The sequence below is a fragment of the Centropristis striata genome, chromosome 8 (assembly GCF_030273125.1).
Source record: "Centropristis striata isolate RG_2023a ecotype Rhode Island chromosome 8, C.striata_1.0, whole genome shotgun sequence".
NCBI classification, from domain to species: Eukaryota; Metazoa; Chordata; class Actinopteri; order Perciformes; family Serranidae; genus Centropristis; species Centropristis striata.
In genome coordinates this window covers 39918807-39928874 of record NC_081524.1, presented here as the reverse complement: position 1 = coordinate 39928874, position 10068 = coordinate 39918807, and the positions used below count along the sequence as shown (strand labels likewise).

The window sequence follows — 10068 nt, the reverse complement described above, 5'->3', positions numbered from 1 at the left end:
ACATCATTTATCAAAATTGTGACATTAATAGTGCTGTTTAACACATTTTTTTCAGATTTGTTTTGTGTCTTTTTTGGTCATTTTGTGTCTTTTTTGATCATTTTGTGGTCAATTTGTGTCTTTTTTTGATCATTTTGTGTCTTTTTTTAGTCATTTTGTGTCTTTTTTGATCATTTTGTGTCTTTTTTGGTCATTTTGTTTCCTTTTTTTGGTCATTTTGTTTCTTTTTTGATCATTTTGTGTCTTCTTTTGGTCATTTTGTTTCCTTTTTTTTTTCAGATTTGTTTTGAAGTAACAAAAGTTAATGTAAATACAGGACATTAAAGGGTTAGAATTGTTAAATGGATTTAAATGTAGCCTCGTAACAAAAAATAAGCTTTTTGAAATTAGCCTCTTTTTCACATTTTCCCTTCTTGTCAAAGTCACATGACCACCTCACCAGGATGTGGAGTATACGTCGCTTAGGGATTTAATGAGTTAATGTGAAGCATAAAGCTGAATATGGGAGATTCTAGAAGATTTAAAGTGTTTGTTACACGGGTGTCACCATAGGTTCTTATGGGTTAAGTCAATATCACAGTAGTAATGTTTTTCTTTTCATTCACCAGTTGTGAGCTCAACTCCTGATGACAAAAAAATAGAGCTTCAGTGTTTCCTCAATACGTATAAAGGATCTCCCCCTTGTACCAACAAAGGGATGCATGTCAAGTGGAGCACTGAAGATAACACACCACGAAATGGGAATAGATTTCGCTTTGAAAGTCCATCTGGATGCCTCTCTAAACTGTTTATCACTGTAAAACCCACCGACCACCAGAGAACATGGACATGCCAGCTGCATCAGAACGACACAGTGAAGGCCTCCATCCTGTACACGACAACTATAAAAGGTACGAAACACCACTTCACCGTACTCTAACCCAGCTATTCTCAACCTTGGGGTCGGGACCCCAATTGGAGTCGTGAGATGATTTCTGGGGGTCGCCAAATCATTTTGGAAGTCAGCTCTGTCTCCACTGTGTTAAAGTGTTCATGTGTTAATGTGTTTTAGTCTTTTTGGTTATTTAATGTCTTTTTTTTTTGTCATTTTGTGGGTTTTTTTTTTTTGTCTTTTTTTGTCTTTTTTTTATCATTTTGTGGTCAATTTGTGTCTTTTTTGGTAATTTTGTGTTTTTTTTCAGTCATTTTGTGTCTTTTTTGGTAATTTTGTGTCTTTTTTGATCATTTTGTGGTCATTTTGTCTTTTTTGGTAATTTTGTTTCCTTTTTTGTCATTTTGTGTCTTTTTTGGTCATTTTGTGTCTTTTTTTGATCATTTTGTGGTCAATTTGTGACTTTTTTGCTCATTTCGTGTCTTTTTTGGTCATTTTGTGTCTTTTTCGATCATTTTGTGTCTTTTTTGGTCATTTTGTTTCCTTTTCTTGGTCATTTTGTGTCTTTTTTTGGTAATTTTGTGTTTTTTTAGTCATTTTGTGTCTTTTTTTTAATCATTTTGTGGTCATTTTGTCTTTTTTGGTAATTTTGTTTCCTTTTTTGTCATTTTGTGTCTTTTTTGGTCATTTTGTGTCTTTTTTGATCATTTTGTGGTCAATTTGTGTCTTTTTTTGATCATTTTGTGTCTTTTTTTAGTCATTTTGTGTCTTTTTTGATCATTTTGTGTCTTTTTTGGTCATTTTGTTTCCTTTTTTTGGTCATTTTGTTTCTTTTTTGCTCATTTGTGTCTTTTTTGATCATTTTGTTTCCTTTTTTTGTCATTTTGTTTCTTTTTTGGGTGATCTGAACTGTGCCTGTGAAATTGTGTTCAGTGAGTGGGGGTCGCGGACAACATGCATGTTGAATTGGGGGTCGCGACTCAAAAAGGTTGAGAACTATGGATGTAAATTAAACAGTGTGGTTTAAGATGTACAAAGTGTAACCAGTGCTCCCTTCCCCCTAGACGGCATAGAGGAAGTGGTGGCTGCAGTGGGTGAGTCAGTGTCACTCTCCTGTAGCAACGATTCCTCTCTCAGTGTGGGTGGCGTGAAACGGGCTGAGGGTGAAAGGACACTGACACATCATATGTCACCTTACGAAGGCCAGACACATGTGATTAATGACTCATCTCTGGTTATTAGTAAAGTGAGCGCTCTGCATGCTGGGGACTACCAGTGTTCATGGTACACTGGTCAGTTGAACAAGATCAGGCTGTATACTCTGGATGGTGAGTGTTGAAATAAAACAGCCAGAACAGAGCATGCACTTTATTTACCATTAAAACCAACCTGGTCTCACAGAAATCCGTGAAATAGCCACGGATTTCGCTTAACTCAAAATCCGTGGAATAGCCACGGAATCGCTCAAATTTCCGTGAAACTGAGACGGATTTCGCTACAATGCAAGTTAATGACAGTCATATCCCGTGGCTATTCCAACATACAAAGTGATTATGTACATTCACTGAGTGAAGATTTAGAAAATAAAACATATATTTCTCGCTAGAAATGTGATCAAAATCCATTTTTATGCAGAAACTAAGTCAAAATATTGATTTTTCACTAAAAATGAGAGAACTGTCCGCCATGTTTTTTATTCTGACCGCTGGGACCTTGAAAGTCACGTGACTTGGAACAAACCAATAGGAACAAATATCCATGGAATAGCCACGGGATATGACTGTCATTAACTTGCATTGTAGCCAAATCCGTGTCAGTTTCACGGAAATTTGAGCGATTCCGTGGCTATTCCACAGATTTTGAGTTAAGCGAAATCCGTGGCTATTTCACGGATTTCTGTGAGACCAGGTTGGAAATAAAACAGCCAGAACAGAGCATGCACTTTATTTACCATTAAACATTTTCCCTCATGTCTCTCTCTACAGTAACTTCAGAGCATGGGCCAGGAGGAGATAATCTCACTTTGACATGTGTGCTTAGCTGCTCTAATGAATGTGGGAAAGACTTCAATCTAACCTGGTCGGGAGGCAGCCCAAACAGCTGGCAGAGCGGCTTAATAAATGCTGATGACACTCTTACAAACCGGCTATTTCTCCCTTTAATTTCAACGACTGATGAGATAACCTGCTCTGTGCATAGAGAGGGTGAAGTGATGGCGTCTATGAAGTGGCGTACAGTTAACTGTAAGTATGCATCAGGCTGTTGTTGCATTTTCTGCTAAATGAAACCCACACACGAGACAAAATGCATCCTAATTTCTGAGTAAACTGCAAAAAAAGTATAATTATTTTGTGTCTACAGCTCTGCAAACACCTGCATGGGTAGCCCTTCCTTTAGCTCTTCTGATATGTATAACTGCTGGAGGACTCTGCATCATGTACATGAAGAGGAAGCGCAACAAGGATGCAGGTAGTGAATGTTTGTGGAGCCGCAAAACCCGCAGTGTGACCAGTGTACACTGTAAAAAAAATCTGTTTAATTTACGGTAAAATAGCTGTGGTTGCCGGAATTTCACCGTAAAAAATACAGGGAGTTTTCTACTGTAATTTTAAATGTAAAAATCAGCAAAAACTGTAATTTAGACTGAGTAGTGCCTTTATTTTTAGGGTGATTGTGTCCTTGTGACATTATGGTATTTCTCCATTCATTTTATATGAAAAAACTGTGTTTTCTACAGTCTAAAAGTTTTGCATTATTCCTTGATTTACGGTAATTACAAGCATCTACTATGGTGATATTACATTTTTAATTTTACGCCCTATTTCTGATGCAATTTGACAGTGTTTTACTGTAATTTTTACAAACATTTTTTACAGTGTATGACTGTGTTTTCAGAACCTTGATGGAAATTGAATAGTAGTTGTTTTATGTCTTTCTGTTCGCAGGGAATGAACAGACCAGTATTGATATGGTAAGAGACAAAACATAAAATAACTGTTGTCAGGCTGTTATAATAATAATAATGCAATAACTCCAGTGTTCCTCCTCACAGACTCATGTTTACGAAGTCATTCAGGATGAAAATAATGAGGAAGCACACCAGCAAAGTCAAACCAAAAGAGGACGTGCCACCACCTCTGACAGTTTCTATGACCTATTACAGGCTGTTAACTGAAAATAAATAAAAATGTCTCATAAACATGCACTAAAAATCTGTTGTTTTTTTAAAGGAATATTTTATTGTAAAAGATAGGAAAGCCGATCAGTGTTGCATCAACAATAGATTTTATTAAAAGATTACACTTGTCTCCATTTAATTGAAAATAATACAGATGATTAGGTATATTAACACAAAGGTAATAAGGAGGAATCTTTTCATTTTGTAAAAAGAGAGGGTAGCATTTCCCATGTTGCACTAACCTACATATTTTCCATGTTGCTACATATAAGTCTCAGTCAGTCTTGGCAAGAAAAACACTTTACAGGTTATTAGATGTAATACATGTAAACACGATGCATAAATGTAAGCAGTAAATTCATCTTAGACATCAAAGATTTTTGAATTTTGTGAGGAATCTTCTTTGTCCTGAGCAGATTGAAAATCACTAATACTGGACTGCAATGAAGGAGAGAAATTTGTTATTTATGGGCAGTAAAAATACAATTTTAAGATAATTATTGAAATATCCTATGCTGCATCTTTTGGTTTTTGGTTAAAGTATACTTCAGCTATGAACTCCTGGTAGCATTTGCTATCTGCATACACTACCCCAATTTTTCCAGTTTTTTATTGAAATTCAAGCAGTTCAAGTCAAATGAACAGCTTGAAAGGGTCCAAAGGTAAGTGGTGAACTGCCAGAGGTAAATAAAAAAAGGTAAGCTTAACCAAAACTGGAAAATAATGTACATTTCAGAATTATACAAGTAGGCCTTTTTCAGGGAACAAGAAATGGGTTAACAACTTAACTCTATGGAGTCTTGGGCTATTTTGTCCATTTTTGAATTCTTTTCATGTCTTTGTAAGTCACTTTGTGTCTTTTTTTAGTCATTTTGGGTCTTTTGGTGTCTTTTTTTTTGTCATTTTGTGTCTTTTTTAGTCATTTTGTGTCTTTTTTAGTCCTTTAATCCAACATAAAATGTGATTTTGAATCTTTTTTTTACTTTCAAAACACTATCATGCTCAATAAAGAATTTTAAATGTTGCAAATGTGCATTAATTTCAGAGTACACTGAGACATTAAACTGCATCATTTTCAGTAAAATTCTGGAAAAGTTGGAGTGTTCTAAAACTTTTGACCAGTAATGTATATTTTCAACATTTACATTTAGATCCAACATTTGGATTCAAAATGTAATAATTAGATTTAACTATTCTTTTTTTTTCTTTCTTTCTTTTTTTTTTTTTTTACATATAAACATATTTTTTGAAAACTACATAAAGCCTAACATGTTGCCTTACACAGCAGGGAATTTGTGACTACATTTTTATATTTGATTCCCTTCAGTTTTGGCTATTTTGACATCACAAGTTAAAGTATCATTTTTTACTTACAAGTACACAGGCCTTCGACTGGGGAATACATGCTGTTGATTCGTCGGTTTGTATCCCCTGTGAGATAAAGATAGAAACAGTCAGTTAGAGGTAAACAGCAGCAGAGGTTACTGTGGTTGGACTAAAAACCATCATGAGAGAATAACACGAAGCTCTGCTCACCGTCTGAAGCGGAAGGATCCACAATCTCATAAAAACATGACAGATCTGATTGACAGCAAGAGAAGACAAAGCTATGACACCACTTTCAGACACTGCATTGTTCATCATGTGAATTAAATAATAGCTCAAACCTGCTGGGTGCCTTATCGGTAGAGGTCTGTGGACATTACGTCTGCGGTAAATGAACAGTCCAATCAGAGCAGCTATAACGGCGATCCCAATAATGACTGAAGCCACAACAGCAGCAGTTAATGCTCCACTGCTCACCTCCTTCCTGCTCACCTGGATCATGGCAGTGGTTGTCAGTGCTGGGGAAGACAGGAAGCACATCTAAGCATTTAAAATCATCACATCCAACAGTATTATTAGGGCCTCGGGGCAATCGCACCGAGCACTGGTCCCATCCAGCAATATCTGCAGGGACCAGTGCTGCACTACTGTTATACTGTGGATTTCTTCTTATTCCTCTTCCGGACGCAATTTCGTCCCGCTACTAGTCCTACAACTTGAAGAGTTGCAGGACAAATTATATATCAAAACGTGCGGTTTGATCGGGATCGGTGTGCTATTACTTTTCTCTACAGAATATGAAAACTGCTCAAAATTTTGCATTGAAATGAATGGGACGGCCGAAAGAAAATGAGCGAAAAAGAACAATCATTGGAGATTTTCAAACGTCTACTTCTCCGGCATAATTTCACCTAGAGACTCCATTTAAACTTTAAACAGTAGACACAAGTCTTGTGTATCGGTGTATTAATTTGCGTTTCGATAGGTCATATAGTTTTTTATCAATCCCTGTTCAATGACCATGATCATTTTTGGAGAAATTCTGAGATTATAATGGGTGTGTATTGCACGGAATGTTCGTGTCAGAGTGTGTGATGTCATCGCTCAGAGTGTAGAGGGAGAGGTAAAACTGTCAAAAAAAACATTTGAAAACTGCGCTCCAGGCCGCAAATTCCACTCTACAGAAATAATTTATACATAGAAACGTAGGAAAATTAGTCTTCTCCCTCACAATCCTCTGGTAAAGCTGTCAGAGTTATAGTTTGGGCGTAGGACACACAGATGCGCCACCAACACCACCAACAGCCTCATTGGCTCCCATATTAAAAATGCAGGAAGATATCGGAAAAAAGGAAGATGGAACAGTGTTTTTAGATCGCTCTAACAAAGCTATTTTTTAATTTTTCTTAAAAAAAATCATATGTAGACGTTCAGGAAGAACTCAGGACGCTCAAAGTGAAGTCGGATCAATGATAGGTATTATGGTTTTGCCAAAAATGCTTTCTGTTCACACACACACACACACCGGCAGTAGCCCCCGTGGCCCTTTCAAAATTTCCCCAGAGGAAATTTTCTAGTTACTGATACAATTCAATTTCGATGTAAAATATTACAGATTTTGTTGCAATACCTGGAAGTGTTGTGGCCACAGTAACATCTTCCGCTCCTTAAAGGAAATAGATAGATATATAAATGAGTTATGCTTTTTGTCATTTGTTGCCAGTGATATAACCAAAATGTTTAAAATCTTACCTTGGACCTTTAGATTCATTTCAAAGCAGCGCTGACTTTTTCCAAGCATGTACTCACATCTGTACCAGTCACTTTCATTCACAGAGCGGATAGTTAATACTGTCCCATTAATAACCACCCCTTTAGCATTGACAGGTACTGATTTGCCTCCTTTCAGCACGGCCCAGGAGATGTTCTGTGCTGATGGTGTGTTCACTGGGCAGGTCAGGTTAACGGGTGTACTTGGTGCTGCTTTCACTGCTCGAAGGATTTTGCAGTCTGTAAGAAAGTGAGATTTGTGTTATACATGAATGGGCTTTTTTTGTAAAACAGTGAGAATAAGAAAAATATGATGTGTTGTCTTACCGTGTACTTTTAAAGATATGTTTTTTACCATAATACAGTCCCAGCCTTTCCAGATTTCACATCCGTACAGTCCCTCATCAGACTTTTGAGATTTTGTCAGAAAAAGAGACATTTTTCCATTTCGATCCTTCTGCCATTTCACACGTTCAGCATCCTGGATTTTGGAGGTTTGAGGCCTGGCAAGGAGAACCTTCATCTGACTTTTATCTGTGGCATATTTAATTAATTTGACTCTCTTGCATCCCTCCATTACATTTGAGTCAAAACAAGGGAGAACCACATCTTCTTCCTTCGAAGCATGCACCAGCACTGGTGAGATGTCTTAATAAAAAAAAGAAAGGTAAGATTTTGTTTAAGGTAAAATCCAGAGTACATAAAGCATCTACAAAAAATCCTTCGTCCCCTCTGCAATAATCACCCTGAACAACAAAAAATTAACTCTCTGTTGCTTTTAACAGCCCCCCCTCCTCCTTTTTAGCATGATTGTACACATTTTTGTGTTTTTAATGTTTGTTTGTTTCTTAGTGTTTTTATATGAGCCTGTCAAAAACGAATTTCTGTCACTCGTGACAGACAATAAAGTTCTATCTATCTATCTATCTATCTATCTATCTATCTATCTATCTATCTATCTATCTATCTATCTATCTATCTATCTATCTAGCATGCAGTGTCAGAGCTGTAAGGTAGAATATTCAAGATTTCACAATAATATAATACTGTATAAATATACAATAGAGGCAGATGTAGTAATTAAAAACTGATTAAACCTCTAAAATTTAATCCGAGTCACAGTTTATACTTATAGTTTATCCACTGACTGCAAAGCAACACATTTTGAATTTGGTAAGGATATATTTAATTGAAATACTCACCTCTGCACTCTGATATGACTATTAGCAAAACTAATAGCAGGAGACACTGTGAATAAAAATGTGCCATTTTCATTGTAATGTAGCCGAGTGGAGTGACAAAGGGCTATTTTCTTCTAAAGATTTTTTTTTTTTGTCTCCACCTATTCTCAGTTCTCTTAAACATCCCAGAACCTGAAACTAGCAGCACAGTCAAACAATAGTTTTTGTTCTGTTTCTGGGATTATGTGGCCAACAGAGCCACCGTGTGGGAAGAACAGACATTACATCACATCCACAAATGGAACATTAGAGTATATTGAGCTCACATTTAACCCTATAAAGCCAAGTGTATCATATTTGATACACACGTTTTTGAGACCTCTAAATCATCAGTGTGACTTTTTTTTTTTCTTGAAAAACCTGATGTATACATGTGTTGAAGAAAAACTTATATAAACACCAGATGTAGCCCAAATAATTAGCAGGTTCCACTGGTGGATCCATCATTGCAGCATGAAAACTTCATATCAGCAGATGTATGATGTTGTGTTATTTGGAAAAAAAATATTTTGTATGTTTGAGAAAATTTTTGAAAGGAAAGTCAAAGTTTAATTGGTTAAAAATATTTTAAGGTTGCACGAAAAGACCCGGTGTATCAAATATGATGCAAATTAGAATTCATACATGCAAATTGATATTGATTTTTTTTGTTTTTGTTTTTTTGGTTAGCAGGTTCAATAAACATAAATAGAATCTTCTGGCAATTGTTTCATGGTTCAGGCTTTATATGGTTAAATGTGAAAGGAAATGAAAAAGAAAAGCACTTTCTCCCCCTTTATTACCATCACAGAGGAGCCATTGAGCAAGGCATTCAACCCCAGCAACTTCAGTGGAGATTGGCTGGTCGGCCTGACTGTGGGCAGCCTCCATGCAGGAGGAGAAGATTTCTGGAGCCAGCAATGATCTTGTTCATCCTAAATATAAGCTGTGGTACACAGAAATAAAACCATGTACCAGTTTGCTGATCTAAATTACAATAACTACAGTATTAGATCATGTTGAAGTACATTTCCTTGCTTTTCCAGGGGTTTAGTAGAAGAGAGAGCATGCAGATGCATTGATATGGGTAAAGTGAATTTGGAAAGCGCCCGTTCACTGGACCAGCCTTTTCCGGAGTTTATAAAAAGATCTCTTATTTTTTTTATTCAGACATGTTTCACAAGCAGATTATTTCTGCAGAGTAATGTAATGCATCATTCTTACTTCCTTAACTACAATGCCAACTTGTTTTTAAACCATTAGATTCATCACGTTTCTACATTTGAGCTCAATATTTGCCATTTCACAGACAGCATATAGTCTGTATGCAGCAAAACAACAACTATTTATCTGTATTATCTGGTCACATTCAGGCTGTGAGTGCATGCGATGATGTGCATTCACTAGTTGACCTTTTTCTGCAGCCTTAAACACCACAGAGGAACCTGAATAACACTATCTGAAACTCTGTAACTACACTTCCTCTTGTGGCTCAATTTAGAGAAACGGCATCATAGCGCCCGATACTTTCAGTCTCCACTGGCTCTCAGCTCTGTGCACAGAAATGGACCACACTGCCCAAGGTTAGTTTGCCCTTTTTTCTGTTAAATCTGCTTGTCATCTGATGAGTTTTAAATCATCTTGTATCTTATTTCACAGGAGGTAAAGCATACGGTCTTCTCAAGTCTCAACAGGAGGAAAAA

General features: G+C 36.6%; 2 protein-coding genes across 2 annotated transcripts in view; both read left to right on the top strand.

The window, feature by feature from the left end:
* Positions 1–488: 488 nt before the first annotated feature.
* Positions 489–4069, top strand: LOC131975919 (uncharacterized). Its single transcript, XM_059338745.1, has 6 exons — positions 489–890; positions 1936–2199; positions 2857–3114; positions 3233–3340; positions 3817–3842; positions 3924–4069. The coding sequence occupies exons 1-6, from the start codon at positions 698–700 to the stop codon at positions 4044–4046; spliced, it is 972 nt and encodes a 323-aa protein (XP_059194728.1). The 5' UTR covers positions 489–697; the 3' UTR covers positions 4047–4069.
* Positions 4070–9133: 5064 nt separating this feature from the next.
* LOC131976770 (allograft inflammatory factor 1-like) overlaps positions 9134–10068 on the top strand; it is a 3046-nt gene continuing 2111 nt past the window's right edge. The window contains exons 1-3 of the mRNA XM_059339924.1: positions 9134–9241; positions 9867–9948; positions 10025–10068. The exon at positions 10025–10068 is cut by the window's right edge and continues 18 nt beyond it. Of these exons, the coding sequence (XP_059195907.1) occupies positions 9134–9241; positions 9867–9948; positions 10025–10068 (234 nt within the window). The remainder of the gene's footprint in view (positions 9242–9866; positions 9949–10024) is intronic.

What these genes read in the sequence shown, in the direction of transcription:
- LOC131975919 (XM_059338745.1), top strand. Translation starts at nt 698, where the DNA reads ATGCATGTCAAGTGGAGCACTGAAGATAACACACCACGAAATGGGAAT. An exon ending in GTACACGACAACTATAAAAG is followed by an intron (nt 891 to 1,935) that starts GTACGAAACACC and finishes CCTTCCCCCTAG; the next exon opens with ACGGCATAGAGGAAGTGGTG. An exon ending in AACAGACCAGTATTGATATG is followed by an intron (nt 3,843 to 3,923) that starts GTAAGAGACAAA and finishes TCCTCCTCACAG; the next exon opens with ACTCATGTTTACGAAGTCAT.